We start from the raw sequence: 27771 nt of genomic DNA, 5'->3' as shown, positions 1-27771 counted from the left end.
TAAATCAATAGGAGAATAATCAAGTTTTAATAAAAGATAATTTATTGAACATAAGGAAGGTACCAACAAGCACAGAAAATATATTTTCTGAAAGAGAGTCAATCACTACGAAACGAACCAACGAATCAAGTATAATTCAGCAATTAAAATTAAAGAAAAATCACAAAAAAAGATTACCAAGCTTCTAAAGAGACCAAAAGAAAAAAACAAGATAAAGGAAAGTTAGTAAAAAGATGGAGAGAGAAAGCCAGCCAATTCTACCTGCTGATTTTTGGGAGCAAATGCAGATATTGGTGAATGAGATTATTCAACAACAAAGAGAATCGTTCAATACTCATGGTCGTACCGAGTTAACTGCAACTGTGCAACAGAGCTTACAACAACAAGAACAAACTCAAAAGAGTCAAAAATTAGAAGTCGTAACTGGTACAATTCCAACAGTTAAAAGACATGTGCAAAAAGTGGAAGACCTTGTTCAGCAAGTTGAAACAAACAACAATGAAGTTGCAGACCAAGCAACCGAAGGTCAGACAAAGAATTCTGCCGGACATGCTCAATCCTTTAAGCATGTTGTAGATATGATTTGTACTTTTCCTATACAAATCAACTATTTGGATCTCAAATTGAGTTGCCTGCCGGTCCCAATTCAACCGGTATCATTGCCACCACCGCCACCGCAACCTCCACCACAACCATCACCCTGCCTTACAAGGTTTTTAATACAACCTTGGGTCAATTTCAGTGCTAACCACACCAATCATACACAACACTACACCAAACAAACATCACGATCGCCAATCCCGGCATCAGTCAGACAAATTTTCTTTTCACCACGACCACCCAAACCCCCATCCTTCCCAAGCTACGAAGACATTTTGCGAGCCCGACCCAGCACACCATCCCACCCAATTCATTCACCTTATCCAACCCATCGCACCGTAACCACCAAACTCCATTAAGCACTGAGGACCGCTTACCGCGACCAAGCCGACCCACCAGACCATAGCACCCACCCTGCGAAACCCACCACGACCCATCGACCCATCCTATCCAATCCACCCATTCATCCCATCAGATGCACCCATCAGACGCGCCAAGCCACACCGCGACCCATGACCACCCATCAGACTCACCCAAACCCACCGCGAACCATCAGACCCACCGCGAACCATCAGACCCACCCAGACCCACGCAGACCCGCCAACCATCCCACATAAATACGCACAGCAGATCTGAAATTTCGGTTAACTAAGAAACTCGAAGTGACATTTCGCACCCTGTCCCTCCCAACCCACCCACCGTTCGGAGAGAAGACGGTAGATGTATACACATTTTTATTTTTGTTTATCGGTATAGGATTGAGACTTATATTAGTAGCTGATCACATGACATGAAAGCAGGAGCGATGACAGACGCATTCCAATTTTCGAATAGAATTTGAATGGTCATACTAAATCCTTAAGAGATTAAATCCTATTTGACAAACGCTGATCAAAGAACGACGTCAGATCATTGAAAGATATAGGACCAAAACAATCATTTCAAATACCACCCATTGGGAGAGAAGAGGGATGATGTTCTTGTCACATTTTTATTGTTTTGATTTATTCTATTGTTAAATGCGGTATTTTTATTTATTGACATCGACGACAGTCGCAGTCTTTAAAAGGCAAGAGATTCGCTGTTATTTGTTATATGTTTTATACTTAGTGGATCATCGACTCTATACTTTATCATTCTTATATTTAATCTATTTCAATAAAAGAAATAACATTATTATATTATAATTTAATTACGATAGAAAGTTGTAAAGAACAACTAGTTAGTTAAATCAATAGGAGAATAATCAAGTTTTAATAAAAGATAATTTATTGAACATAAGAAAGGTACCAACAAGCACAGGGTCGTCTGTGTTGTATCACCGAGAGAATATTTCTCTTGGTCCAAGACTTGGATTCATCGCTTACGGATATAAAGTCCTACCATGCATAATGCAGAAGGATTCGGATCAAATCCCATTTGTTGGGCAATTAGCTTAAGAACTCAGACAACCTAGAGAAGACGAAGAACAAGTGAGGAGACATATGATACTCGAGATAAAGAACAGAGACATAAGAAAACTACAATTACTATGAAAACTTACTTCTAAATAAAAATTGTATATTAAATTTAGAGAAGGAAATTAAAACTAGGGAGGGTTATCAAAAAACTATTTTAGAAGTATCTAGTTCAGGAGCCTTCAAAACCAGCAGGAAAATAGTAGTGGACAAAGTATTAGATTGACAACCGTAGTTGTCTGTAATTTAATTATAGAAGTATCCTCTAACAGGAGCCTGTTGCTACGCTTGCCCCGGGCATTATTGATCTAAAGCTTTGCAACCATAGCCATCCAATAACCAGTAATTTTAATTTAACCAACTTGGCGAACTGAAATAATCAACCCAGAAGGAGACCAGCTTCTTCTTTCAATGACAAATGATACAAGTATAAGTTGACAAAAGCGCTCTTAAGCGCTAATTTGCAGCCTTCGGTTAAAAAAAAATTGTAAACCAAAATGAATAATGGACAGCAAAGAATTTCTATGAAGTATTTATACTCGGATTTGAGATTCCATGAAAGAAAAGATCGGGATAATATGACTCATATTTGTTGATATTTACACTTATTACTTTATTAAATTAGTCGAGTATAAAAAAAGGACTAATCATTCCACAAAGTTAAGGGATATGTATGTACGTTTGGATGTTTCTTGGCCCCTCCAAAGAAAACAATTACGTCATAAAATATTTGGCTTGAATGAGTACATTTTGACTCATAATTTGCTCCAATAGTTAGAATTTGAATCTAAATAGCTTCAATTGACAAAATTTTGCAGCCAATTGAAATTCAGAAGAAACCCTGAAGAATGAATTTAGAACCAGAATTCTATAAATCCAATGATAATTGGACAAAACATAACTACGCGTTATTTAACTGATCTTTGTAATCCATCCCAACTCTCTCCAAATACTATCGTAGCGAGTTCTTCATTTCTTCTTAGGATAATTCTTCTATTTTATGATCCAATAGAATGATGGTAGACTCTTTGATTTAAGAATATGATTAAAGATGGACTGAAGGTAAAGGACGTTTGAAGCATGGTTGAGTTTGATTTTTTGATTGCTGATTCAGTTGTTTTCATTTCAATTGAGTCGAACTCCACATCCAACATTTCAGTGGAATGGAGATGCTACCCCGAAGGTGATTATTAGAGGAAAGGTATCGCGATTAAAGAGAGCTGGAGTAGTTTATGGTAAGCAATTTATTGCAAGCCAATAACTACAATAGCTATACAATTAAAATAAAATCCAATAAATCCAATAGCTATACAATAAAACAAAAGACAATCTAAATACCAGAATCAACCAATAATGTCATCTAGTACTGAAGTAATAATGGCACCTCATCCCACTCCCCTTTCCAACTCATCCAAAGACCATATTAAACCAATCCTTTTCCCCGCGAGATCAGATAAACATACATCATACAGTAACCATTGTCCAAGTGAATAATTCAGAATGAATGGAAAGTTGTTCCTTTATTTTTTTTTTTTTGTTTTACATGGCTGGAGCCATGAAGGAAGAAATGCATTTACGCACGAATTAACAGTGTGGGACTCGACCATCTGGTAATACCCACTAAAACTCCCTTGAAATTTCCCCCAGTACCCATAATACAATCCATCCAAAGAAACTAACCGCTGGGCAAGCGGATAATTCACAATGAATGGAAAGTTTGATCCCCCAGTACCCGAATAAACCCCCCTGTAACCCGAATAAAAGCCGGCGGTGAACCATTGAATCCATCATCGACTTTAACCGTGCACCAAACGGATAATTCATAATGAATGGAAAGTTTTGATCCCCCAGTAACCCGAATAAAAGCCGTCGGTGAACCATAGAATCCATCATCGACTTTAACCGTGCACCAAACGGATAATTCATAATGAATGGAAACTTTTCCCCAGCAATCTAGATCACACTGAGCCTTCTTCCCTGGAATCAGATAATGCATCCACCATTCAAACTAACCGGTGATCAGGCGACTAATTCAAACATGAAATTATTAAACTGACCCCAAGAAATCCAGCCCAACTAGATCCAAATTGTATCGTAATAAACTCTTCTTTTCTTGTACCACTTATCATCTCCCCTTTCTTGGACCACTTATCATCTCCCCTTTCTTGGACCAGTTATCATCTCTCCTTTCTTGGACCACAACAACCGTACTCTCCTTTCTTGGACCAGTTATCATCTCTCCTTTCTTGGACCACTACAACCGAGCTCACCTTTCTTGGACCACAACAACCGAACTCTCCTTTCTTGGACCACTCATCAAATTCTCAACAATTCATCAACATCATTCACATCCCAATGGATTATCCCCAAATGTATCATCACCACAATTGAAATGAGTCCAACCTAGATTAAGTGAAACCTTCTTCCAATGAAATCAGATCATAGATCCACCACTCAAACTAACCAGTGACCAATTGCCTAATTCAGAATGAAAATATTTCACCAACCCACGGAATCCAGTGAAACTTTCTCCAGATCGGATCAACACCAACCTCTCATCTTCAATGGGCTCCACATAAAACTCTCAACAATTGATTTCTTGAACCACTAAACATACTTTCAATAATTTAATTGTCACCAAAATTTGAATCCTGTTAAATAATTCCCGGAACTTTCAACATCATAATTGGAATCCCATTAAATGTTCACCAAATGTTTCATCATCATAATCGAGATCCTATTAAATTATCACCAAATGTTTTATGACCACAAAATGTAAATCCTATAAAATTATTCCCAATTGTTTCACAACCACCATTAAAATGAAAACAAAAACCTGATTCCCAACCTTCATGCCAATTCCAAATCAGATCAAGTAAGATCTTCTTCCAACGAAATCAGATTATAAATCCACCACTCAAACTAACCAGTGACCAATTGCCTAATTCAGAATGAAAGTATTTCTCCAACCCATGAAATCCAATCAAACTTTCACCAAAATGGATCAACATTAATTCTTCATCTCCAAGGGATTTGTTGTGATCTTTTCTGCTTTCTGTAGATAATGATATTGTTAATCTGGATATAAAAACTAAGGAATATTGGAATATGTAATGGATTGAAAGACAATTGCGAGTAAGTCCAACCTAGATCAAATTAAACCTTCTTCCAATGAAATCAGATAGTAAATCCACCACTCGAACTAACCAGTGGCCAGTTGTCTAATTCAGAATGAAAGTATTTCTCCCATCCATGAAATCCTGTGAAACTTTCTCCAAATTGTATTACCACAAAGTCTTCATCTCCATGTTTTGATTCCATTTTCTGTGGCTTAAGCGCCACAAATAAATTTGATTTCCCGCTAACACCTTCTCCTCTAACAAGTTCCCCCCAATAATACTTCTGTGGACAATTAAAGACATATCTGCCTTTGTGGGATTGATGGGATAGGATTGATGGAATATGATAATTGGTGGTTGAATGAATTAGTGAATTGGGATATTTCTTTGTGGACAAATAAATAAGGAAAAGAAAGATTAATGAAATCAAAACTTTTTTTTTTTGCAATCAAAGTGCTGCAAATATTCCGAATTCTATTTTGGAACGAACACAAAAAAAAATAAAAGTCACTCTCTGAAAACCTGATACTTCCTATTCAAATAAAAGGCCAATTGTCCCCGAAAAAACCCCATATTTCACCAAGTTGTTCACCAGATTGGCTCTTTTTTGTTAACTAAAAAACGTTTGTGTGCAAGGTTGGATGTTTGGTTTCTAACAAAACAAGCCAATCTGGTGAATAACTACCTTTTTCTATGTCCAAAATTATTCCATTTTTTCGCTTGGACTAAGAATTTCTTGAATCATTTAGTCTAAGCTCGGTTCTTGCTTTCATTGAAGTGCTTGAACTTAAAAACATGCTCTTAATAACGGGCATTAAACTGTATTTAGAGCCCGACAAGATCGCTTACATATCTTGGAGTAACTATCTCCCCACATTGGGACTTCTCAGAACTACTTGTGGGGGGATTTCTCTACCTGATGGAGATATGAGCAAATGTAAGTGATACTGGATCGATGAATTGAAGTTTCCTCTAAATTGATATTCTCTTGTGGTAATTCCTTTTCCATTTGACAAACATGTCTGCAGGTGTCTGAACAACATAATAACTTGTAATTACCGTGTATCCTAAATTTTTGTCTACCAGTAGATCTAGTAAGATATCTCGGGCTTCATTTCATTGAAAATATCTGACAAAGATGTCCTTAAAAAAACTCTGAAATTCGATGGTAAAGCATTCAATTCCTTTATTCTAAATAAATCTATCACAAGTAACTTCCTTGTATTCATATTCTTCATATTCCAGATTATTTAAGCCCACCAGAATTCATTCTCTACTGTTCTTTTCAACATCTAAGCAACCGGCGTAGATATCCCCCAGCAAATCTATAAAACGACCAAAATTCAGAATATTTACGGAAACTTCTCTCAATAGGAAGCAGAAGCGTCATTCCAATATTATAGAAGTGCTACATCTATAGTAGAACACAATACATATGATTTCAAGCAGTTTTTTGCAACAGAAAAATCCAAGCATCAAATACGAACTTTCAATTTCTTGATATCGAAATAACACACGAGTCGTACATTTTATTGGGAAATATACCATACAAAGTTTGCTCCTATCTCCAAGGACATCAAAATGAATGTATTATTATGTATAGTTATTATTATTTGCAGAAATGATATCGATATTGGCAGGAAATTCGAAATTAAATTCTGTGGCCAATATTATGTGCAGGAAGGATATTATTGGATCTCAAAGTTTTCAAAAATGGAAATCCCGAACATAGTGGTAGTGCATATTATAACGTGTATCGGAATAACCCTTTTCTGGAAAACGGTCCAAAATTCAACTTTTCGATTGACCCCTTTATTACTTTATTATTGAGTAAGATTGGTTATACTTGAAAATAGTGTCAATCGAGACCCCTTTATTAGAGGAGTAAACTTTGTATAAGATGGTTTTCTGTGAAATAATCAGTTTCCAAGATATAATGAATGCAAAGTTTTACATTTGTTTACATATGATTGGAAGAACAAATTCTTATTTTTTCTCAAGCAAATTTTGAAATTTTCAAACACCACCTTCGATTGTAAATTTCTAAACAGTTTAGATCATATATATAGCAAATGCTATTAAGGGAAGTAGAGTAACTAATAGATGAGAGATAACTGAATTACTAAATATTTGAAACCAAATTACGTCAGGTTAGGAGGCAAACAGAATGATATGAAAAATGAACTTTTTCAGCCTGCACAATATGGATGGAGATTTATGTCAAATGGGAAAAATCTAGGTGCCAGTGATAATCTATGGTAACCAGGGTCACAGAAGATGACGAGGAAACTACCAGGAGGTCCTTCCTATGAAAGCATTGAAGCATTTGTGGAATCGGAAAACGGAGGAGTTGACGATGTGACTACTTTGTCTGACAATGGTGTTGTTAATTTTGATTATTGTTGATTCGTCGACCATGTTCAACTATTATTCATGGAAACATCCTTTCGAAGCAATTTGCTTTCGTTGTGTAATGTTATCACTGAGGATATTCTTTTATTCATCATATATTTATAGTATTGAGAACTATCTCGCCTGAGGTATGCAACAGAAAAGTCATTCAAAGCGATAGCTCATAACCTGATGTAATCTGGTTTCAAGATTTAGCAGTTTACTTGCCAATTAACTTATTTTGGGGTACACTAGTTCTCGGGGAAGGGTTTTGACAATTGATTCAGAACCCCTTGTGATATTGAATAGATGGGGGCTTAATTTTAATTCCCTTCCATTATTTACTATATGTATATAGAAATATCCAAATTAGTCGAAGTCAATACAACTGGATGCAATCCTAAATTGACTGCGCACGACATAGTGTCCATATTATTTGGATTTAAACCACCAAGAAAGAATACTGGTGGCAATAATACTATTTTGGCATTAGTAAAAGTTTGGAATTTAGATCAATTTCTCCGTTTAGAGAGTCTACTACAGACAGGACCCAAAGAATGAGTAGATCGTCTATTATAGATAAATCAGGAAATTACACTAGGGAAAGACACAAACAACATATATGCAGTTGGAAGTAAGCTCTGATAGGACCTGAAGACAAAGTCCATATAATAAGAATATCTGGATTTTAATTTGTGAATCTAGCAGGGTACTAATTTGATGGGAACAACTAGCTAGCAGAGCGAAGCATTATGACATCATTAACTTACGAGAGTATGCGGAATTGAGCTCTACACGAAAGGGAATAGGAAAGAAAAGAAGATGAGATCAGTACAAGTTAAGGTTTACAAACTTTATTTGTAATTAGCAGCGATTGACATACAATAGGATATATCTTTAATAAAGAACTTCTTAAGGCAATGTATGAAGTGGTAAGCAAATGGTTACTACCCAATTAGGATGTTAAATTATATGCCGTACAGACTGACATGTGTAAAATAATAATTAATAATTTAAGGGGATCTGAAATGATTTTTAGCCACATTTTCATTTTCATTCTTGGGAAATGTAAATGTATAACGGTTTGTTCGTTTATCACACAAATACACATATGGTTATAACATTATGTTAATGTGTAAATACCCAAGGATATATAACATGTGTTAAATTCTATTACGTAATGGATGCATATAAACTGCAAACTGTAAAAGCACAAAACAATTGAATGATGATGTCATAATGAAAGAATCTTTAACGGCTACTATTTGAAACATTCATAGAAGAATCTCATATCTTTCTTATATACAGGAATACCAAAAGTTTATGATCTTTGTGATATTATCGGTTAATCATTAAATGAAGGGGTGGGGTGGACAAAGTCATTTCAAATCAGACGATTACAGTATAAAAGTAACCATCAATTCCACATTTAATTGTTTTTCCATCTTTTCTACTTCCTTCTTTCTCTTTCTCTTCTTTCTTTATCCTTTTTCAATTAAATTAACATTTCTTTCCTTGTTTTATTTTTAACTACATTTTTCATTTACACTTTTACTCATCTCCCAATTTTAAATCCTCCACGCAGTGAACTCCGAAAATTAATTCACTAATTAATTTACACAGGCTAATTATACAACTTATAAATTTATAGATATAAACATACAATAACTATGGTACATCCTTTAGCTACTAACATTGTTGTTCAAGAAGATGGTGCTGCTTCTTCTTCTGCTATTTCTAGTCAAGTTTCATCTGCTCCAATTTCAGCTACAAATTCACCTCATTTATCCTATTTAAATAATGATGGTATTGATGAATTACAACCTTCATTAAGAAAACATCGAGTATCAAATTTATCATTATCAGATTTAACTCAATGGCAATCAGGATTACATAAATTATCTTCATCAACTTCATTATCAAATTTATCATCGTCAAATTTAAAAAAATGTGATTCTTTAGCAAAATTATCCAGAAATTCTTCAATTATTAAAAGAAAGAAGAAAACCGTCATAGATCATGAAAGGGTTGCTAGTTATGCTTTTTGTTTTGATATTGATGGGGTTATATTACGTGGACCAAATACAATTCCTCAAGCAGTTGAAGCTATGAAACGTTTAAATGGTGAAAATAAATATAATATTAAAGTTCCATTTGTATTTGTCACCAATGGAGGTGGAAAACCAGAAAAAGCACGTGCTGATGATTTATCGAAAAGATTAGATTGTCATATCACTGAAGAACAAATTATTCAAGGTCATACCCCTATGAAGGATTTAGTCGGGGTTTATAATAATGTTTTAGTAGTTGGTGGTGTTGGAAATGCTTGTCGTAATGTTGCAGAATCTTATGGATTCAAAAATGTTTATACTCCCTTGGATGTTATGAAATGGAATCCAGCAGTATCTCCATATCATGATTTATCAGATGAAGAAAAACAATTTGCTAAAGATGTTGATTTTTCAAAAGTTGCAATTGATGCAATTTTAGTATTTGCTGATTCAAGAAATTGGGCAGCTGATCAACAAATCATTTTAGAATTATTATTAAGTGATCATGGTGTTATGGGTACTCAAACTGATACATATGATAAAGGTCCACAAATTTATTTTGCTCATTCTGATTTCATTTGGGCTACTAATTATAAATTATCAAGATATGGTATGGGGGCTTTGCAAGTTTCAATTGCAGCTTTATATCGTGAACATACTGGTATGGAATTAAAAGTTAATCGATTTGGAAAACCACAAAAGGGAACCTTTAAATTCGCTAATAAAGTCTTAACTCATTGGAGACAAGGGGTTTTAGATGAACATTTAAAGAAATTATCAATTCATGATCCAAATGCTCATGATGCTGATATTTTAATTAATGAAGAAGGTGATGAAATTATTAATCAAGCAAAATTAGAAAATTATCATTATTCTGATAGTGAAGATGAAGATGAATCTGAATGGGAAAAAGATCCTGATTGTAAAGTTGTTGATAAAATTGCTGAAGTTAAAACATCAGAAAAGATTACTTTGGAATTACCTCCTGCTTCCACGGTTTATTTTGTTGGTGATACTCCAGAATCAGATATTAGATTTGCTAATTCTCATGATATTTCTTGGTTTTCAATCTTGGTAGAAACTGGTGTTTATCAAGAAGGTACCGTGCCAAAATATAAACCAAAATATCAATGTCATGACGTATTGGAAGCAGTTGAATTTGCTATTGAACGTGAACATCAAAAGGAATTGGAAGAATGGAATGAAACTGCCGTGGATGATGACAGTTCTGTTTTGGCTGGTGATAAATCGCCAAGAATTAGTTTTGCTGATTTGGTTATGACTCCAAGTGAAAGAAAACAACAAGAAGAAGAAAAGTCCAAGAATGTCAAGTCAATTCATGAACATGAAGCTATTGAAGTTCCAGTGACTTTAACTCAAGAAATTGAAAAGATTAAAGATCTTAAAATTACCTCCAAGTGATTGAATTTTTGTTGTTGATATTATTATCTCTCTTGTTATTATTATTATTATTAATTAGTTAATACTTGTATAGTTACCAATGCTTATAAATTTGATACACCTTATACACATATAAACTCCCTATATGACTCTTGCTATTAAATCATGTAATTCATTTCTTGTCAACATTGACAATCCATGCTCATACTCTTTTCTTAATTCCTGATAATCATTATCAGGAGAATATCTCTTATTTTTATCCAATGAATCTAACAAATCAATTGCCTGACATACTTTCACATAACTATCATTTCCATCACATGAAAATTCGGCATGTTCTTCACAATTAAGAAATAATAATATATGCAACAGTGTCACAATATGACCAAAATCAACCAATAATTGATCCACTCCTTTCCGATCAAATTGATTATTGGTTATGATATATTCATAATAAATATTACATATGATACTCACCACTTGATTTACAATCATGAAATAATCTAATGTTGATAAACTCCGACGTAAGATTTCCAAATAGGTAGGTAATGTATTCACAATAGTTGATAAATCGTCACTAGGTAATTCATAATCTCCATGAATGGTGGAATTTAACTCCCATTGACTTGAATTCACATATTGCTTCACCAATTGTTTGATCTCCCCTTTGAAGAAATCTTCATAATCATTAATAAGTCTATTAATAAAGTCATCATATTGGGAAATGGCACTTTCGAAAATACTCAGATCTTCATAATCATCAACATTTTCACCGGAATAAGATTTATAAGCTTGCCATAATTGAATAAAGATGAGTTGATTACTCCAATATTCTAATGAATTACTGATAAATTTACCCGAACAATAAAGTTCAGTCAACATCGTTAACCCGCGTTGTCCTTGTTCAATTCGACTAGATTCATCGATTGTTTCTTTAATTCCACCGGGGATATAATTCAATACACTTTTGAAATTAAATTTTTCTAAGAATGTCCTATATTGTCTGTTTAATGAATCTAAATATTTATCAATCAAATTTAATTGAATTTTGGAAACATATTTTAATTGATATTTCACGATATTTAAAGTTTGATAATGAGAACTTAAATTATTTATTAATTTGACTAATCCATAGGCTGAATATGTTGGTCGTAAGATATACTTATGGATATGACTTCCACTATCATCATCATCACCTAATTCTAATGTCCCTTGATAATCATAATCAATAGTGAATGCGTCCTTAGTGGTTATGATTTCTGTTTGGAAACGTTTTGTAGCTAATTCATTTTCAAAATTTAACCAATTTTCTACTGCAACATTCAGATCAGATCCTGATCGGTTTATTAATAACACATCACTGGTAATACCATTCCATTTTGATTCTGGTCCGGTTTGGAAATCATAAATATATGGATTGTATTTATGTATAGTTCTTAATCTTTGATCAAATGATGATAATTCAAATATTAAATGAGATAACAATCTTCCATTCTTTTCCAACATAATCTTATCTTGAGAATAAGTAATGATATTTTCATTTATCACTGTAAGCATTTTTTGGATTTTGATACGCAATGGGTTTAATAAGCTGGTTATAATTTCATATAATCCAATCCTACCTACTTGTTTGAATGTATCTTCTACAATTAGGTTAATTAATCCAATATCATTAGATAAGAAAGTTTCAATAAAATTGAAGGCCCATTCTGGTTTGGATAATTTATTGGTTTCCTTATTGGTGGAATTAAAATGATAATTGAATCGAATAATTATTGGATCAAGTAAAATGTCTAATGCCCACCATGAAGCAGGATATTTGGGGATGTTGTTTATAGATTGAAGATTTATTAATTGTTGGAATAATTTAGAAATTTGCGTTAAAGATTCATTGGAAATTTCATTATTTTTGGTTGACGACGTTGATAACCATTTAGTATTTTTTATCAATTGTTTCAATTGAGTTTCTAGTTCTTGTCTCTTGGTCTGTATTTTGTTTCTAAGGATTGTAATTAATGTCCCAGCTATGATATTATTCACATCATTCAAAGAATTGATTTCATTTGAAATTGCTCTGAGTTCTTCTTGGGATAATTCTGGACTGGACAATCTCTCTTCCAATGATTTCCCCATCTTTAACAATTCACACATCTTGATTGAATCCAATTTCATTTCAAATTGTTGTTTTAATTGAATAAACATCGACACAGGACCATATTCTGCAATCAATCCATTCATATTATCAATAGCATCATTTAAATCAAATCCAGGATCTGAAATCATAGAAATTACCGAGGTGATCTTTTCTAAAGCATTGTCAAATTCTTGTTGATTAAGTATTGATTGAGGTGCATTAGGTATCACTGAATTTGAATCCGATGAAGTTGTTTTAAGATTAGCAATTTGTTGAATTGTTTGACTTAATTGATTAAGTTCATTGAGTTTTGTTGGTAATTCTTGTAGATCTTCAATTGTAGTGAAGTTTGTATTTATATAATCAGCGTCCATATCCAAAGAGCAATAGCAAGCCAAATCCAGTAGCTCTTCTTCTTCTTCCTAATTGTGGGTTCTTGTAAGTCAAAGAAGATTGGTTGGTTGTAAAAAAAAACACCAGTCTATATTTTCTACAGTTTATTATAAATTCTTACATGTTTAGTTAGTTTACATGTTAATGATCTGATTTTACAGTTTCATTGATTCGCGCCAACTGAAAAAAAAAATTTTTGGTGGAAGCAAGAAGAAGAAGAAGAAGAAGAATAGAACGAACGCAAGTATAACGTAACTAAAAGGGAATCTTCATTGAAAGGAAATAGAAGAAAACAATGCAAGCACCTGTCGTCTATTTAAACACATCCACCCAGAGACAAACTGGTCGTCAGGCACAAATTGCCAATATCACTGCTGCTAAAGCAGTTGCTGATATTATTAGAACTTGTTTAGGTCCCAAGGCAATGTTAAAAATGTTATTGGATCCAATGGGAGGTATTGTATTAACCAATGATGGTCATGCCATCTTAAGAGAAATTGATGTTTCTCATCCTGCTGCCAAATCAATGATTGAATTATCAAGAACTCAAGATGAAGAAGTTGGTGATGGTACTACTACAGTCATTATATTAGCTGGTGAAATTTTAGCTCAAACTTTCCCATATATTGAAAAGAATATTCATCCAGTTATTGTAATACAAGCATTGAAACAAGCTTTGAAAGATGCTTTAGAAATCATTCATGATGTTTCTGTTCCTGTTGATATTAATAATGATGAAGCCATGCTTAAATTAATTAGTGCTTCAATTGGTACTAAATATGTTCATAAATGGTCAGCTAAAATGTGTGAATTATCTCTTAAAGCTGTAAGAACTGTCTTGATTCAAAATGGTGACTATAAGGAAATAGATGTTAAAAGATATGTCAGAATTGAAAAGATTCCAGGTGGTGAAGTTACTGATAGTGAAGTTTTAGATGGAATCTTATTAAATAAAGATGTTGTTCATCCAAAAATGAAAAGAAATATCGAAAATCCAAGAATCATTTTATTGGATTGTCCATTGGAATATAAAAAGGGAGAATCTCAAACTAATATAGAAATCACCAAGGAAGAAGATTGGAATAGAATATTACAAATAGAAGAAGAACAAGTTAAATTATTATGTGAACAAATCTTAGAATTTAAACCAGATTTAGTTCTTACTGAAAAGGGTGTAAGTGATTTAGCTCAACATTACTTATTAAAAGGTGGTGTATCAGCTTTAAGAAGAGTTAAAAAATCAGATAATAATAGAATTGCCCGTGCTACTGGTGCCACAATTGTTAATAGAGTAGAAGATTTAAAAGAATCAGATGTTGGTACAAAATGTGGAGAATTTAAAGTTGAATTGATCGGTGATGAATATTTCTCATATTTAATTAAATGTAAAGATCCACAAGCTTGTACTGTCATGTTAAGAGGTCCATCAAAAGATATCTTAAATGAAATCGAAAGAAACTTACATGATGCCATGGCAGTCACTAGAAATGTCATGTTTGAACCTTCATTATCCCCAGGTGGTGGTGCTACTGAAATGGCATGTAGTGTTAAATTAGCTGAAAAGGCTAAAACCATCGAAGGTATTGCTCAATATCCATATCAAGCTGTGGCTGATGCCTTTGAAGTCATTCCTAGAACTTTGATTCAAAATTGTGGTGGTAATCCAATTAAAGTATTATCTCAATTAAGAGCTAAACATGCTCAAGGTAATTATACTTTTGGTATTGATGGTGAAAACGGTAAGGTTGTCGATATGAATGAATATGGTATTTGGGAACCAGAAGTGATTAAACAACAATCTATAAAGACTGCTATAGAAAGTGCATGTTTATTATTAAGAGTTGATGATATCGTTAGTGGTGTTCGTCAACAACAATAGCTACATTAATTTTATTAGCATATAATATATAGAATTATACATGTATCCCCCAGTTCTAAAGTTTCTCTTTTTCTCGCTTCTTTGCATGCTTAGGAGTTGTACCTTTGTATCTATCAGTAATTCTTCTAATCATAAATGTAAACAAAGCTGAAATCAATCCAAATGGTGGAAAGAGTTCCAAGAGGGTACATAATGGATTAGGTCTAATCTCTTCAACTAATGAATCTATTGAAGTGCGTAGGATTGCCAAACTCTTATTATTATCAATCACGATATCAGAACGATAATTTCTTTCTTGATTTGACATTTGACTAGATATTCTCTTTAAAGCATCTTCTTTAGTCAATTCCGGATTTCTTGACAACAATCTTTCAACTTGAACATCTTCATCACAAGAAACAGTAATCACCAACCCACAGATTAAATGCAACTTACTCTCATACAACAAAGGAACATCAACAATAACCATGCTCTTCAATCTAATATATGCCATCATAATTTGTCTTGCGATTTCATTCTTAACAGCAGGATGAACAATCGAATTCAAAATCCCAAGACGTTCCTTGTTTCCAAATACCGCCTGTCCCAACACAGCTCGATTCAAACTTCGATCTTCATTTATTAAATCAGGTACAATTTCCAGGAAATTACTTATGATTTTATTATAAGCTGGTCGATCAGGATTTACAACTTCTCTTGCAATAATATCGGCATCAATTACTGTTAAATGATGTCTTTCTCTAAGTTCTTTGCTGACAGTGGATTTACCACATGCTATTCCACCTGTTAGTCCCACAATGAGCATCTCCTTGTTTACTTATTGATGTCTGATTGATTCTAGAAGATTATCTTCTTCTTTCTCCAGATCCGAGACAACAATCAAAAGATCTTATGAGCCGTTTTGTTTGGATACGACATTGGATAAATGTCTCATTAAATAATGTCGCATTGGTTTTTGCAGCTATTCTCAAATTGCAACCTACTACGTTCATTAAGGGAGACTACGAAATGGATAAAAGGCCATTCCAGGTTGATTAAATAATCTGATTTTAACAAAAAATTGAAGCAAGAGGTGGTGGATATGTCTTTAGAAATAGAGGGATGTGAATGTGAAAAACTGTAAGATTGCATGCCATTCCATGTAAGAAACGGTGTCCAAATTATATCTTAACATTCATTTATATTCTATAATTTCACTTTACTATTTAAAACTTGTAGCTTTTAATAAATCTCTAATCCCTGTATTAGAAAATGTCAATAACGCAGATATCAACCCAAATGGTGGAAACCCATTCAATAAAGTCACAATCGGATTGGGTCGAATCTCTTCCACAAGTTCCTCAACATACTTTTGTAAAACCTCCGGACTCTTATTATTATGCAACACTATATCTGCCCTGTGATTCCTTTCCTTGGTTGACAATTGACTCGATATACGCTTCCTAGCATCCTCTTTAGTCAATTCTGGATTCCTCGATAATAATCTTTCCACTTGGATTTCTTCATCACAAGACACTGTAATCACCAACCGACATAATAAATGCAATTTGGTTTCATACAACAATGGAGCATCTAGGATAACCATATGTTGCAGTTGGAGATATGCCTTAACTAATTGTTTTGCAATTTCGAATCTGATAGCAGGTTGGACGATCGAGTTAAGTATGGCAAGATTTTGCTGGTTCCCAAATACTGCTTGGCCCAATGCTGGTCGATTTATACTTTGATCTGGGTTTATTAGATTAGGGACAGTATAGCGGAAGTTATCTATTATTCTCTTATAGGCTCGTCGATTGGGAAGGATTACTTCTCGAGCTACTACGTCGCAGTCAATGATGGGTAGTTTATGATTTTGTTGGAGTAGTCTACTCACGGTGGATTTTCCACAGGCAATTCCTCCAGTTAAACCCACAATTCTCATTGGATATTTCTTACTTGAGATAAGTCTCTAAAGGAAGCTTGAAAGATAATTTGGTGAAATACAAAATTTTAAGAAGATCAGGCAATATGTTCTAAGCCTTCCTTTTAACACTAATTCATATTAAACGTAATTTAAGTTCGGGGTAATTTGAGTTGATAAGGGATGATTTTTCTTGGTATCTATGAAAAATGGAACTTAATTAATATCTTGAGTTGATTCCAATTATAATGAATGTTTTTACATTGTCAATGTAGGAATTCAGCCATAGGACATCCTCTATATGTATGATCAAGCTAGAAAATAATGTCTCACCAGTAGCGCTCCCAGTTGAGAAATGTCTCTTTCCAGAAAATGTCTGATTCATAAATTTTCATCGAATTCGAATTATCCATGAATCCAGCCTTTGGACGTTATATGCAATATGCTTCGAGTAACAAGACCACTTAAAGCGTATGTCCTTGGTCCAGGTGCCATAGGAACTTTAGTTGCCCATGATTTAAAAAAAGAATTTAAGGAAATGTTAGATGTAACCTTATTATGTCGATTAAATGCTATTCATGATGGGAATCTTAATCTTGTTAGATATCAACGAGGTAATATTGAAAGATCTACAGAAGTTGCAAGTCTTATGTATCCTAGTTCAAATCAATTAAAGCTTTCTACGTTTGAGATTGAAAATATGTTGATTACTACCAAAACATACATAACTCCATTGGCACTTGAACCATACCTTAGGGCATTGAATGAAGATTCAAATGTATTACTTTTACAGAATGGGATGGGAGTAGTGGAGATGTTGGATGAGATGTGGATAGGTAAGAGACCAAACTTATATCAAGCTATTACCACTCATGGAGCATATAAACAAGGTAAAGAAGTTGTTCATTCTGCCCAAGGTACAATCACGATTGCAAAACTACCCAAACCAGGGATGTATGGTATGGAGCGAGATACTGATGAAGAGATTCCGGACTTTATAAATATGATATTAAATACCAAGTCATTACGAGCCCGAATGGTCCCATATGAGAAGTTTTTAGTATTACAAGCAGAGAAATTTGTTGCCAATTGTTGTATTAACCCATTAACGGCAATCTTTGATGTTAATAATGGAAGTTTATTATATACAGATCATATTGTGAAAATAATGAGAAGTATAATTAAAGAAGCTGTTTTGGTATTAAATGCAGAATTTGAAGAATTACGAAATAGTTCAGAAGCTCAGATCTTATTGAATCAAGATCGACTTTTGAGTAATGTGATTGCATTATGTAAGGATACTGAGGCGAATAGTTCTTCAATGAGACAAGATATTAGACAGTTGAAAGAACCTGAATTGAGGAGTCTTAATTCTCAAGTGGTAGAATGGGGGTATAAACATCGTATTGGTACGCCTGCTAATAGAATGATAGCCCAAATAGTTACGGCTAAGCTTGATCTTCATAAAGCTCTTGATAGAAAATCTTCTGATGAGGCTTTGGAAATATGAGGTTGTATATAGAATGGCATGTATTTATTAATAATGTAAACTTGAAGATGAAGGATCTCGTTGCGTTCAAAGAGGTAAATATGTAAAACAACTTCTATATGTAATTCAACGGGGACTGTCTTAATTTTACAAAAGCACAGTTGATACAGCTAAACTGGTTCATGAAATTACATCCATTGGCCCTAGCTATTCATTAAACTTCTAAATCTATAATTTTGATATCTACAAACAATCTATATTTCTAAAGACTGCAATACATTCTTTGCAACAAATAATCTATCATTATACAACACTCCAATAGCTTTCTTTCTTTCTCGGTTCATTAAATCTGAATCGTCATTAAATTCCAAATACTTATGATTTTCCGCTTCCACTATAACCTTATCCAATATAGCTTTAAGCAATAAAGATGAATGGGTCTTATATGCATTCCCGTCAGTTATCCCATTAATCAACCCCATCAATCTTCTTGACTCTTTCGGTATTCTTTCTTGAACGACAGCAAGTGCAACTTCTGTCCTGAACGATATCCCATCTTTAGTCATAGTATAATCTCCATAATAATCATATTCCTTCAAGAATTCAATTTGTGTCGGTTTCATAAGTCGAATAAGATATTCTGAAATATCTAAATCATTCCATTTATTCTCGTCATTGCCAATAACGAATCCATATTCACAAAGTAAGAAATCATTACTATGAGGACCATAACTCAAATATACTTGTTCATCATGGTCATATGCTGTGGTGGTTAGGACTTGGAATCCTTTACCGTCTATTTTGAGTGTACAATGATTCTCACAAGAGTGATTCAAGAAATCGACATAAGGAGCCATGGTGAAGTTGTCGCTGGTTGATTTACTTGTGGGGAGTGACATGTATAAACAACGGGAATTTATACATATCCAGGAGAGGAGGAACAGTTCTTTAGGGACAAGATTGTCAGGATCGGTGTCACATTTGGATTGGACGAGGTCCGAAACTATCTTGTAGTCATTGATGAATCTGGTATAAACTTTCTCGGCAGCGATTTGAGTTGATTTTGGAAGGAGGTTGATCAATTTGTCATTATTGTGGATAACTTTCCAAACTAATGGCATCATTTCAAAATCTGATAATGTGGGTAACATATTAAGGAAAGGTTTCCAAAATGATTTATCTAATCTTTGTTTCTCTATGGTTATATACAATGACAATAATTGGAATGAAGATAATTCAGATAATTCTTTATGTGATAATTTTTCATAAATTTTCATAGTAAATTCATCATGTAAAGTTTCAAATGGAGTATAAATATTACCAGCAATTGGGATTGAATTGTTATATTTGGCGAGATGACATAATACGGTTGTTGTATTTAATAAGAATGAAGGTGGAATTCTAAGTATTAATTCTGATTTAATTAATTTATCATTGGTATAAATACCTCTACCTGATGATTTAACATCTCTAACTTCAATCTTAGGAGAAATGTATGAATGAGTTGAAGGTTGTAATTTCTCATCTTGAGTATTCTTAATCCATTCTAATAAACAGATAAGCTTCTCATCTAAATGTATCATTTCTTCTGGTGCTTATCAAGAAGAGAAAGAGAGCGATGACTCCAATGAGATGACTCAAAAAAATCTCACTGAAATTTTTCATAGTGGAAGAACGAGAGAAGCTTACAAGGGAGGGCTATAAAAGTCATGTCCAAATTTTCCTATTAACCACTATATATATACACAGCCAAGGGCCTGCTAAAACATATTAAGGGTTAAAGTATTTGCAATTGATTTTGTATCAATGGCATTTTTAAATTCTTCAAAATTCAATTTCCCATCTCCATCTAAATCAGCTTCCATCATGGTCTTATCGACAATTTGTTGTAATTCAGCATCTTGTAGATTCTTCCCAACCATCATCTTCATAACAATAAACAATTCTCCATTTCCTATATACCCATCTCTATCAATATCATAAATTCTAAATGCAAATTTTAATTTATCTTGAGTTGTTGATTTCCCACTAAATGCAGATAATCCAGTTATAAATTCTTGGAAATCAATCTTACCATCTCCATCAATATCAAATACATCCATTAATCTAGTGGCTAAAGGATTAGACAGAACTCCAGGAATCAGTAAGAATTCTTGTTTATCAATTTCCCCCAGTCCATCTTGATCTAATTTCATAAATCGTTTACGTAATCGATCAATTTCTTCTAAATTGAAATTTGTATCTTCCATTAATCCATTGATTATCCCTGATGATGGTCCTTGTCCCATTGTGAACTTACTATTTGTATCCTATATATATCTTTGTAATAAAGATAACAGTATGATGATTGGTAATTTCATTGCTCCGCCCTAAAACTCAACGATACCGCATTTAAGATTCATCACGTGATTTATAATACTTTATGAGCCGCACATCGTGAGGATAACTTAAAAATATTCCATTTAATATGAAAGAGATGATGATCTTCCTTTATCAACTCAATCATCCATTATGTTCAGTTCATTGTTATCCCGACCTAAGAACTCTTCTTATGAACCTCCGACTCATGTTATACCCAATTTAAAACAATCATCTTCAAAATCCAATTCATCAAAAGCTTTAACTATAACTTCCATCCCACAAGTAAATTCCATAATCACCAAAGAGCAACACCCAGGACAACAGAAGACAACAACAGCTTATATTCAATCGAATTATGAAGACACTATCCCACTTAAGAAGAGGTATCCGAACCTAATCCATCATTTCCCAAGACCTGATCGGGATTCGTTGGTTTTACCATTGTCACCAGAAGAAGAATCAATGATTTATGAAACTAAATTAATAGTGGATAAACTAATAGCATCAAAATTAGGCATGGCAGAACCTGAGAGTGATGTAAATTATGTTAAAGTCACCAATAGTTCTGTGAATGATGATGAGAATGAAAAGATTATTCAAGTAAAGAAATTCCAGACTGATCCGATGTTACCTCCAAAATTCAAACTTCGAAAGAATAGACATGAGCCACCACCCCCACCGCCTCCAATTTTGAAGAAAGCTGGCGATGGAGGCGGAGAAGGTGGTTCTAAATTAACTAAACTGGATCGAGAGAAGTGGAATATTCCTGCGGCTATTTCGAATTGGAAAAATAATCAAGGGTTTACTATTTCATTGGAAAAGAGGATGATTTCTCAACAAGGAGAAGATGGAGAAGGGTCTAGTGTGAATGTTGAGAAATTTGGCGAACTTTCACAAGCATTGGCTGATGCTGATGTTCAAGCTCGTGAAGAAATTAGAATTCGTAATGAGATACGACAACGACAAGCTATTGAGGAACAAGAAAGACGACAAGAGAAATTAAAGAGATTGACTTCAGGACGAAGAGGTCCTGGTCCAAAAAGAAGAAAATACTAGATGTGTGTGTGTCTCGTATGGACTTTTGTACAATATTTTAATGATCCTAATGACAGGCATCGGTTTGTTGAGAAGTGGACTGAACTGTGTACAGACTATTCTATTGCTTTGGTTATAGTATTATTAATCTATTTGTCCAATCCTTTCTAGCAATTGTTTTCGCCTTCTATCAACTAACCACTGAGATACCATTTCATTTGTTGGAAGTATTGATTCAAAATCATATATTATCTCTTCTTGAGGTTGGTCATACTCCGTTCTAGGTTCTTGAGGTAACAACTCGTTTGATCTTTTCTTTTCATAAACCAAAAGTGGATCATCCTCAGAATTGGTTTCATCAAAATATCCATAATAAGATAAATCTATTCGTTGTTTCCTATTATTCTCTTCTTGTACTTGTTGTTGTTTCTGACCTCCTTTCTTCACTTGTAGTCGTTGTTGTTTCTGAGCTTCAATTAATTTCTTAACATCCGGCAAATCCTTAGCTCTTCCAAAATATCTATATCCTTTACTCTGTGATCCATCACCTCCTCCACCTCTAATTCTTATTCCACTTTTGGTTAAATCATTATCATTACCAAAATGAATATAATCATTCCCACCAAGATTCTTTATATGATATTCCCACGATCTTTTTTGATTAAACAATTGATTCAATTCATCATTCAATTCTCGTATTGTTGATTCATTTATTATTGGATCTTGAATCCTGGCAAGTTTAGTGGAAATTTCTGAAATGATTGTTGATCGCCATTTTTCAGCTTGTGGGATTGAAGTTACTTTTTGAACATATTTTGGACGTAATGAAGGATCTGATTGTAAAATTCCTGCTTCTTTGTTTTTATATGCTTGGAATCTATTTAATGCTGATTGCGCCTTTTCTTTGTTTCTAGACATTGTTGGTATTACTATTATGGGCTTTATATGTTAACTGATAGTTTGTATGAGAAATGGGTAATTTTTTAGAGATGAGAGAATGCGCTTTTCACTTTAAAGATGCGCTTCTCACTTCAATTGTCTTGGATAAGAAGAATTATATTCGCCTGTACCATCCCAAGCATAAAAGAATCAGGGACTGTCAGCAGAAGAGAGTAGACAGAGACATCAAGGGATTTCGAATTAGACTTATTAAAGTCCCAAGATTTTGGTATTTTTCCTTGTTGTGGCAGTGAAGAAGACAACCCCAGACTTATACATACAAACTTACAATGCAGACGTTTGCAGATGGAGGTTTACGAAGAAGGATGGAAAAGCACGTGTCTATAAATTTGAAAACAAGAAAGTAAGATACAAAATGGACTTAGCTAGTGATCTGGTAAACAATCGTAATATCATTAAATCCGTTATGTTTGATCATAGACTTGATAGTTGACATACAACAAACGACAAATACGGTTGAAAACAAATTCTGTTGTAATCTGTCATTTGTAAGCTTCTGTAGGTTAATCAATGTGTAGATTGACAATATTTGCTATTTCATATGGAGAGCAATTCATCAATTGAACTATACAAGTCATATCCTCATAGCTATCGTCATGACCAGCATTCACTATGATTTCTCTCAAACTTTAACTGTCATATATTAATCAAAAGAAAAAATATGATTAAAAATTCTTTGAAATTTTCAAATGATCAAAAACAGAGAGAAAGAGAGACAGAACAAGTTTAAAGGTTTATTATAATAGAATATTTATATATATATTGATCATAGATGAATATCAATTTAGATAGTGCAAAGGATATACTTTGCAAAAACATTACTATATATGGTTATTGTAAGTTTGAAAATAAAGGATGTGTATTTAGTCATAGACCAAAGGAATCATCAAAGCAACAACAACAATCACTGTCACAACAACCACAGCTGTCACAACAGCAGACACCTCAGCAACAGCAACAACAGCAACCTCCAAACTCTGCTGGTTCAATAACTTCAACTCAATCAACTGACTCCAAAAAGAAATTCAATGTCAATACTCCTTCATTCCAACCAAGTTTATTGAAAACAGCAACTTCATCTTCAACAACTTCTTTAACTAACAAATTCGCCAATTTATCTCCCAAACTTAATGACATTCCAGTATTCAAACCAGAATCAAATGAGCATACAGGTCCTAAATTCAATGCCTCTACTCCATCATTCGTTCCGGGAGGTCCACAAGCGGCTATGAATAATAATAACAACACTGCAGGTTCCACCCCAATAGCTGCTCCTGCTGCAATTGCCGGAGGAGTAGGATCTGCAATTGCTCCACAACCAGTATCAACTGTCCCACCACATGTGGCTGCTGCTGCCGGAATTCCGCCATCTCAATCACCAAATCCATATTTGGCCGATTCTTATTATCAACAACAAACAACTTATCCATTACAATATCATTTATATGCACCAGCACCACCACCTAGACTTTCAATCCCATTGGCTCCTCATGAAACTAATTCAAAAGTATTATTCATCCCTAATGATCTTCGAGAAACTCTTCATCGTAAAAATGAAGCAACTTTACAAACAATGAGTCATTCAACATTACCTGAAACCGTTAATTCTTATCATTCCCTTGTTCCAATAGATCGAAGTTATGATCAAGAATATAAATGGAAATGGAAGAGTAGTTTATATAAAGTATTTGGAGGAGATGATGGACAACCTTATGCAATGAGAAAAATTGATACTAATAATTTAGAAAATTTGAATCTGATTGAATTTAAGAAATTTAAAATTTGGAAAAGTTTAGATTGTAGTAATGTTGTGAAAGTTATTGATGGATTTACTTCTTTGAGTTTTGGATCTCCGGGTTGTTTAATTGTCGTATATGATTATTATCCAAATTCTCATACTTTATTGGAACATCATCATAAGAAGCTAGTTGGGAAACCAGAACCAATTAATGAAGAAATCTTGTGGAATTATTTGATTCAATTAATTAATGCATTGAAACATATTCATGCGAAAGGATTAGCAGCAAGAACTGCAATTGATTTAAGTAAGATTATCGTGACTAATAAAGATAGAATTAGGATTTCTTCAGTTGCAATTAGTGATATTTTAGAAGAAGATGAAGGTGATATTACTCAATTACAATTGGATGATTTCCGTAATATTGGTAAATGTTTAGTTGAATTAAGTTTATTAACATTACCAATACATATGAGAACTAATACCACCAATACTTTCCAAGCACTTAAGATGAATTTAAGTGAAGAATACGTGGATATGATTCAATCATTAGTCCAAGTAAATAGTTCCTTTGATGTAGAAGCATATCATCAAAAATTAACTACCCGATTATTCAATACTGTTGATAAATTACAAGATTGTTGTGATTTCATGGAAAATCAATTAACTTCAGAATTAGAAAATGCAAGATTGTTTAGATTAATGACAAAAATCAATTTTGTAACTGCTACAACAAATACTCATAAAATCATTAAATTATTTTATGATTATGTATTTAATTCATATCATGAAACAACTGGGAAAAGAGTGGTTGATTTATCTAAAGTATTAATAAATCTTAATAAATTGGATTGTGGAATTGATGAGAAATTGTTATTAGTTAATAATGAAGAGAATGAATGTATTATTGCTAGTTATAAAGAAATTAGAGACATTATTGATTCTAGCTTTAGAATAATATCTAGAGATTGAGAGTTCTATTGTATTAATAGGTATTTTTAATAAACAAATATAAAGAAAAATGTGTACTTAGGGTTGCCTACAGTTTTTATTGAACTTTTTGCATTCTTAATCTAACTGACATACTTACATCGTCATTTACTTCTTCTGAGTAAACTTAACACGAAGTACCCTGATGCTATTCATAACCTTACCCTATCTCTTTGTAGTTGGTTTGTTTTATCCCTGGAAATTAATTAGTTATATTTTGCTGGTTAGTAATTATAAACTAAGTTCTCTATCTCTGGTAATTTATAAATCATAAACTACTCTCTCTTTAATTATTGCCAAGGAATCTATGACAAGATTTATTTTTGTCTGCAAAACTTTAAATTCTTCTGCATTACAGGTCATTGTGGAGAATAATTTAAGCAAGAATGAAATTTAAGATGGTACTAGTATCTGCTGTTTGATATAGAAGCATACAGGAAATGTAAATCACCAGTTAGTCACCAACGGTTACAACTTTTTTGAATATTGGACCCAGGGCTAGTTAGAAAATACGATGGATATTGCTTCTTCTCTATTCCACACTCAATATTTTTGATTGATTTTCTCATCCTTAAAATCAAATTCTTTCATTTCTAGGGTTTTCTGTTACTTCTCTTTGAAGTGCTGTTCTTATTTTGGATCATTTTAACAATTCCATCGAGCTAATGGGTGATTATAAAATTTCTTGTAAAATAGTTGCGAAATAATTTAATAATTAAAAACTCAACAGATAGACAAGCAATTCCAAGTTAGCTTGTATCAACCATAGAAGAATGTTGTAATAAGGAAATCTAGATTCTAAAACTATAAGAATATCCACTGGAATCCCTTCAAATTAACCGATGAAAATAGCGTAAATCTATTGGTAGGTTAAACTGGGAAAATTAACACAAATATACAATTGGTTTTGTGGTCTAGTTGGTTATGGCATCTGCTTAACACGCAGAACGTCCCCAGTTCGATCCTGGGCAAAATCAAATTGTTCATTTTTTTGATAATTTAACAATCTACATGTTATATACTGGGTATATGGTAAGTTTCTATAGTCAATTGAAGTAAAAATCAGACATAAATTTACGATAGAAAAATTGTAAAGTTTATTTTTTTATATTTTAAAAAATACAGTACATGATAAAAAATAAGTCAAGCTAACTGTTGAAGTTAGCCGGGGGTAATCCTATATATAAAATATTATTAGTCATTAGGACCCTTCAGGGGGGTTTGTGCCCCACAAAAGAGTCTTGTTCTGAAGGAACATAGTAGTTAATAAAGTAACGGATAGAGGTTCAATTGGAGAAGCATCAGACCGCGTAGCTTGTCAAGTTTATTTCCTATTTACTCGTAATACATTTAATACTAACTTATAACTTGCCCTATATCAATTTATTTGTGCTTTCAATTGATCTAATATATAATCACTAAATTTATTTAACCCACTGGTACTAGTACATGAACGATATAACTTATTAGGTTGATAAGTACCTTTAATAATCTTACCATCTTTATCAACTTGTACATAACCAAATACATTTTCAGGCGGAGGAACACGAGCATATGTATTTTCAGGCATTTCTCTTAAATCATAAATTGGCATATAACCATCTTTATTTACACCACCTTCAATTATATATGTAAAATCTTGATCAATATGATCACGAATTGTTTCATGAACTAATTCAAGAAATTTAGGATTAGATTTAAAACTTTCTGGTGTTGGTAATACTGAATCGGAAATTCCAATATCTAAAGAATTTGGATTTGTTGAAAGTGAAAATTTATAAATATTGGGATTTAATTCATGAATATAAATTTGAGGATTATGACGATATTGTGATAATGAACGAAATGTAATAACCAATTGACTTGGTTTAAC

General features: G+C 33.3%; 13 protein-coding genes across 13 annotated transcripts; 6 read left to right on the top strand and 7 right to left on the bottom strand. All coding sequences in view use genetic code 12, as the record gives it.

The window, feature by feature from the left end:
* Nucleotides 1–281: 281 nt before the first annotated feature.
* Nucleotides 282–1116, top strand: J8A68_000086 (uncharacterized protein; the record flags this gene model as incomplete). The annotated part of the gene is made up of 2 exons (XM_049410521.1): nucleotides 282–938; nucleotides 1000–1116. The coding sequence occupies 2 exons, from the start codon at nucleotides 282–284 to the stop codon at nucleotides 1114–1116; spliced, it is 774 nt and encodes a 257-aa protein (XP_049266618.1).
* An 8121-nt stretch (nucleotides 1117–9237) lies between these two features.
* On the top strand, nucleotides 9238–11040 carry J8A68_000085 (uncharacterized protein; the record flags this gene model as incomplete). Its single annotated transcript, XM_049410510.1, has 1 exon — nucleotides 9238–11040. The coding sequence occupies one exon, from the start codon at nucleotides 9238–9240 to the stop codon at nucleotides 11038–11040; it is 1803 nt and encodes a 600-aa protein (XP_049266617.1).
* A 120-nt stretch (nucleotides 11041–11160) lies between these two features.
* TIP20 (Tip20p) lies at nucleotides 11161–13527 on the bottom strand (the record flags this gene model as incomplete). Its single annotated transcript, XM_049410498.1, has 1 exon — nucleotides 11161–13527. One exon carries the CDS (start codon nucleotides 13525–13527, stop codon nucleotides 11161–11163), a length of 2367 nt encoding a protein of 788 aa, XP_049266616.1.
* Nucleotides 13528–13841: 314 nt separating this feature from the next.
* CCT3 (chaperonin-containing T-complex subunit) lies at nucleotides 13842–15425 on the top strand (the record flags this gene model as incomplete). Its single annotated transcript, XM_049410487.1, has 1 exon — nucleotides 13842–15425. One exon carries the CDS (start codon nucleotides 13842–13844, stop codon nucleotides 15423–15425), a length of 1584 nt encoding a protein of 527 aa, XP_049266615.1.
* Nucleotides 15426–15480: 55 nt separating this feature from the next.
* J8A68_000082 (dephospho-CoA kinase) lies at nucleotides 15481–16230 on the bottom strand (the record flags this gene model as incomplete). Its single annotated transcript, XM_049410476.1, has 1 exon — nucleotides 15481–16230. The coding sequence occupies one exon, from the start codon at nucleotides 16228–16230 to the stop codon at nucleotides 15481–15483; it is 750 nt and encodes a 249-aa protein (XP_049266614.1).
* A 396-nt stretch (nucleotides 16231–16626) lies between these two features.
* J8A68_000081 (dephospho-CoA kinase) lies at nucleotides 16627–17346 on the bottom strand (the record flags this gene model as incomplete). The annotated part of the gene is made up of 1 exon (XM_049410465.1): nucleotides 16627–17346. The coding sequence occupies one exon, from the start codon at nucleotides 17344–17346 to the stop codon at nucleotides 16627–16629; it is 720 nt and encodes a 239-aa protein (XP_049266613.1).
* Nucleotides 17347–17767: 421 nt separating this feature from the next.
* On the top strand, nucleotides 17768–18835 carry J8A68_000080 (2-dehydropantoate 2-reductase; the record flags this gene model as incomplete). Its single annotated transcript, XM_049410454.1, has 1 exon — nucleotides 17768–18835. One exon carries the CDS (start codon nucleotides 17768–17770, stop codon nucleotides 18833–18835), a length of 1068 nt encoding a protein of 355 aa, XP_049266612.1.
* A 233-nt stretch (nucleotides 18836–19068) lies between these two features.
* On the bottom strand, nucleotides 19069–20397 carry J8A68_000079 (protein-lysine N-methyltransferase; the record flags this gene model as incomplete). Its single annotated transcript, XM_049410443.1, has 1 exon — nucleotides 19069–20397. The coding sequence occupies one exon, from the start codon at nucleotides 20395–20397 to the stop codon at nucleotides 19069–19071; it is 1329 nt and encodes a 442-aa protein (XP_049266611.1).
* Nucleotides 20398–20574: 177 nt separating this feature from the next.
* CNB1 (calcineurin regulatory subunit B) lies at nucleotides 20575–21102 on the bottom strand (the record flags this gene model as incomplete). The annotated part of the gene is made up of 1 exon (XM_049410432.1): nucleotides 20575–21102. One exon carries the CDS (start codon nucleotides 21100–21102, stop codon nucleotides 20575–20577), a length of 528 nt encoding a protein of 175 aa, XP_049266610.1.
* Nucleotides 21103–21325: 223 nt separating this feature from the next.
* PRP45 (mRNA splicing protein) lies at nucleotides 21326–22231 on the top strand (the record flags this gene model as incomplete). The annotated part of the gene is made up of 1 exon (XM_049410421.1): nucleotides 21326–22231. One exon carries the CDS (start codon nucleotides 21326–21328, stop codon nucleotides 22229–22231), a length of 906 nt encoding a protein of 301 aa, XP_049266609.1.
* A 123-nt stretch (nucleotides 22232–22354) lies between these two features.
* ISY1 (Isy1p) lies at nucleotides 22355–23128 on the bottom strand (the record flags this gene model as incomplete). The annotated part of the gene is made up of 1 exon (XM_049410410.1): nucleotides 22355–23128. The coding sequence occupies one exon, from the start codon at nucleotides 23126–23128 to the stop codon at nucleotides 22355–22357; it is 774 nt and encodes a 257-aa protein (XP_049266608.1).
* Nucleotides 23129–23942: 814 nt separating this feature from the next.
* PAN3 (Pan3p) lies at nucleotides 23943–25880 on the top strand (the record flags this gene model as incomplete). Its single annotated transcript, XM_049410399.1, has 1 exon — nucleotides 23943–25880. One exon carries the CDS (start codon nucleotides 23943–23945, stop codon nucleotides 25878–25880), a length of 1938 nt encoding a protein of 645 aa, XP_049266607.1.
* A 1396-nt stretch (nucleotides 25881–27276) lies between these two features.
* On the bottom strand, nucleotides 27277–27771 carry J8A68_000074 (uncharacterized protein; the record flags this gene model as incomplete). The annotated part of the gene is made up of 1 exon (XM_049410387.1): nucleotides 27277–27771. A coding segment is annotated over one exon (495 nt), but the record flags the coding sequence as incomplete, so codon positions are not given.

The sequence above is a fragment of the Hemisphaericaspora subhashii genome (assembly GCF_019202705.1).
Source record: "Hemisphaericaspora subhashii strain CBS 10753 chromosome Unknown scaffold150, whole genome shotgun sequence".
Lineage (NCBI taxonomy): Eukaryota > Fungi > Ascomycota > Pichiomycetes > Serinales > Debaryomycetaceae > Hemisphaericaspora > Hemisphaericaspora subhashii.
Note: the sequence above shows the minus strand (reverse complement) of the source record. Positions and strands in the feature narration are given on the sequence as shown.